Source organism: Daktulosphaira vitifoliae, unplaced genomic scaffold (genome assembly GCF_025091365.1).
Source record: "Daktulosphaira vitifoliae isolate Bord-2020 unplaced genomic scaffold, ASM2509136v1 Scaffold_2, whole genome shotgun sequence".
NCBI lineage: Eukaryota > Metazoa > Arthropoda > Insecta > Hemiptera > Phylloxeridae > Daktulosphaira > Daktulosphaira vitifoliae.
The window spans coordinates 41,520,114-41,521,811 of record NW_026099573.1 but is presented as its reverse complement, the minus strand read 5'-3'; the positions used below and the strand labels follow the sequence as shown (position 1 = coordinate 41,521,811).

Here is a 1,698-nt window from a genome sequence, read left to right as displayed (position 1 = left end):
TATCCTCCGACTTGTAATCCAGTTGCATTTCGCATCTGACCTTTGTTCCTACCTATTCGCATGTATTTTGTTTTAGTCTCGTTAATGTTTAGTCCCCGTTTTTTAGCACTTCGTATCAGTAATTCCGTTGCTTTTTGAATATCCTGCTCACTTTCGCCTAATATTACCACGTCGTCGGCATATGCTAGTACTGGAAGGTTTCGGCCGCAGTTAATTCCTTGATATTCTTCTTGTACTTCCCTTACTGCCATCTCTAGTACTATGTTAAATAGTATTGGTGATAGTGCATCACCTTGTTTTAATCCTGTTGTTGTTTGGAATTCTTCTGATTTCTCGTGACCAAATTTGACTACGCATCTTGAACCTTCCGTACTCACTCTGATCATCGATATTAGTTTTGATGCGACTCCTAACAGCTTTAAGCATTTCCATATTTCTACTCTTTGTACGGAGTCATATGCTTGTTTAAAATCTATAAAGATTAAATGTAAAGGTCTGTTGAACTCATAGTATTTTTCTATTACTTGTTTAAGCGTGAAAATATGGTCTATTGTTGATCTGCCTGACATGAATCCACTCTGATAATCTCCTATGATGTTATTGGCGTATGGTCTTAATCGGTTTAGTAGAGTGTTCGATAGAATCTTGTATATGGTATTAAGTAAGGATATTCCCCTATAATTCTTTACATCCATGGGGTCCCCTTTTTTATATATGGGGCATATTAACGATAGGTTCTATTCCGGTGGAATCCTTTCAGTTTTCCAAACTTCTTTTAATAGGTCCCATATTTCCTGCGTTAGTTTTTGTCCACCGTTCTTCAGGAGTTCAGCCATGATCGAGTCTTCTCCTGGGGCCTTATTATTCTTAAGCATTTTAATGGCCACTTCTATTTCTTCTTTACTTGGTATTTTATCTTCAGGTTCTGCAGTTTGGTATGTTGTACTCTCTTCGGTTGTATCCACTGGTTTTCCCAATAACTGTTTAAACGTCTCTCTGAATTCTTCCGCAATCTTTTTTTCTTCTGTGATCAGTACGTTATTGCTATCTTTCATTATCATGGTTCTTGGTTTACGTTTTTTCGTTAGTTCATTTGTTATTCCAAAAAAGGTGCGGGAATTCAAGTATTCCTCTTCAATGGTTTTTATTTTTTGTTCTTCCCAGATTCTTTTTTCCCTTCTTATTACCTGTTTGCATGCTCTCTGTTTTTGTGCTAGTATTTGCCTTTTTTCTTCTGTATTAGACCTCAATACTTCTAGTCTTGCTTTTTCTCTGTCTTCTATCGCCTTCTTAAAGTTATCATTGAACCATTTATTCTGTCTTCTCTTGGGCTCTACTCCAATTATTTCTTCCGCTGTTGTTTTAAAAATGGTTCTTAGATTTTCCCATTTCTTTTGAATGTCTTGTGACTGTTCTACGGTGTTTAGCTTAGCCATCATTATTTGTTTGTATTTACTTACTATACTCTCCTTCTTCATACTTTTTTTTTTTTATTTTTTTTTTTTTATGTCTGTTGCTATTTTTTCTCAGCTCTCACTGGACCGATTTCTTTCAACAATACGTCAAAAGATCACAAATCATATCTAGTTGAAGACATTACCCTTAAAAATTGAAAAAAATTCCCTCGTTCCCCGCAAATGGGGGAAATATCCAAAAAAATTACAAATTTAAAAATCGCTAATTTTCGAAATTTTTTCA

General features: G+C 35.2%; 1 protein-coding gene across 1 annotated transcript; it reads right to left on the bottom strand.

Moving 5' to 3' along the window:
* Positions 1-409: 409 nt before the first annotated feature.
* Positions 410-1,672, bottom strand: LOC126899369 (uncharacterized). Its single transcript, XM_050674246.1, has 2 exons — positions 525-1,672; positions 410-472 (listed from the first exon to the last, which is right to left on the bottom strand). Exon 1 carries the CDS (start codon positions 1,476-1,478, stop codon positions 738-740), a length of 741 nt encoding a protein of 246 aa, XP_050530203.1. The 5' UTR covers positions 1,479-1,672; the 3' UTR covers positions 410-472; positions 525-737.
* Positions 1,673-1,698: the final 26 nt, after the last annotated feature.

Excerpts from the sequence above, each read along its gene's own strand:
- LOC126899369 (XM_050674246.1), bottom strand. The coding sequence starts at position 1,478 with ATGAAGAAGGAGAGTATAGTAAGTAAATACAAACAAATAATGATGGCT.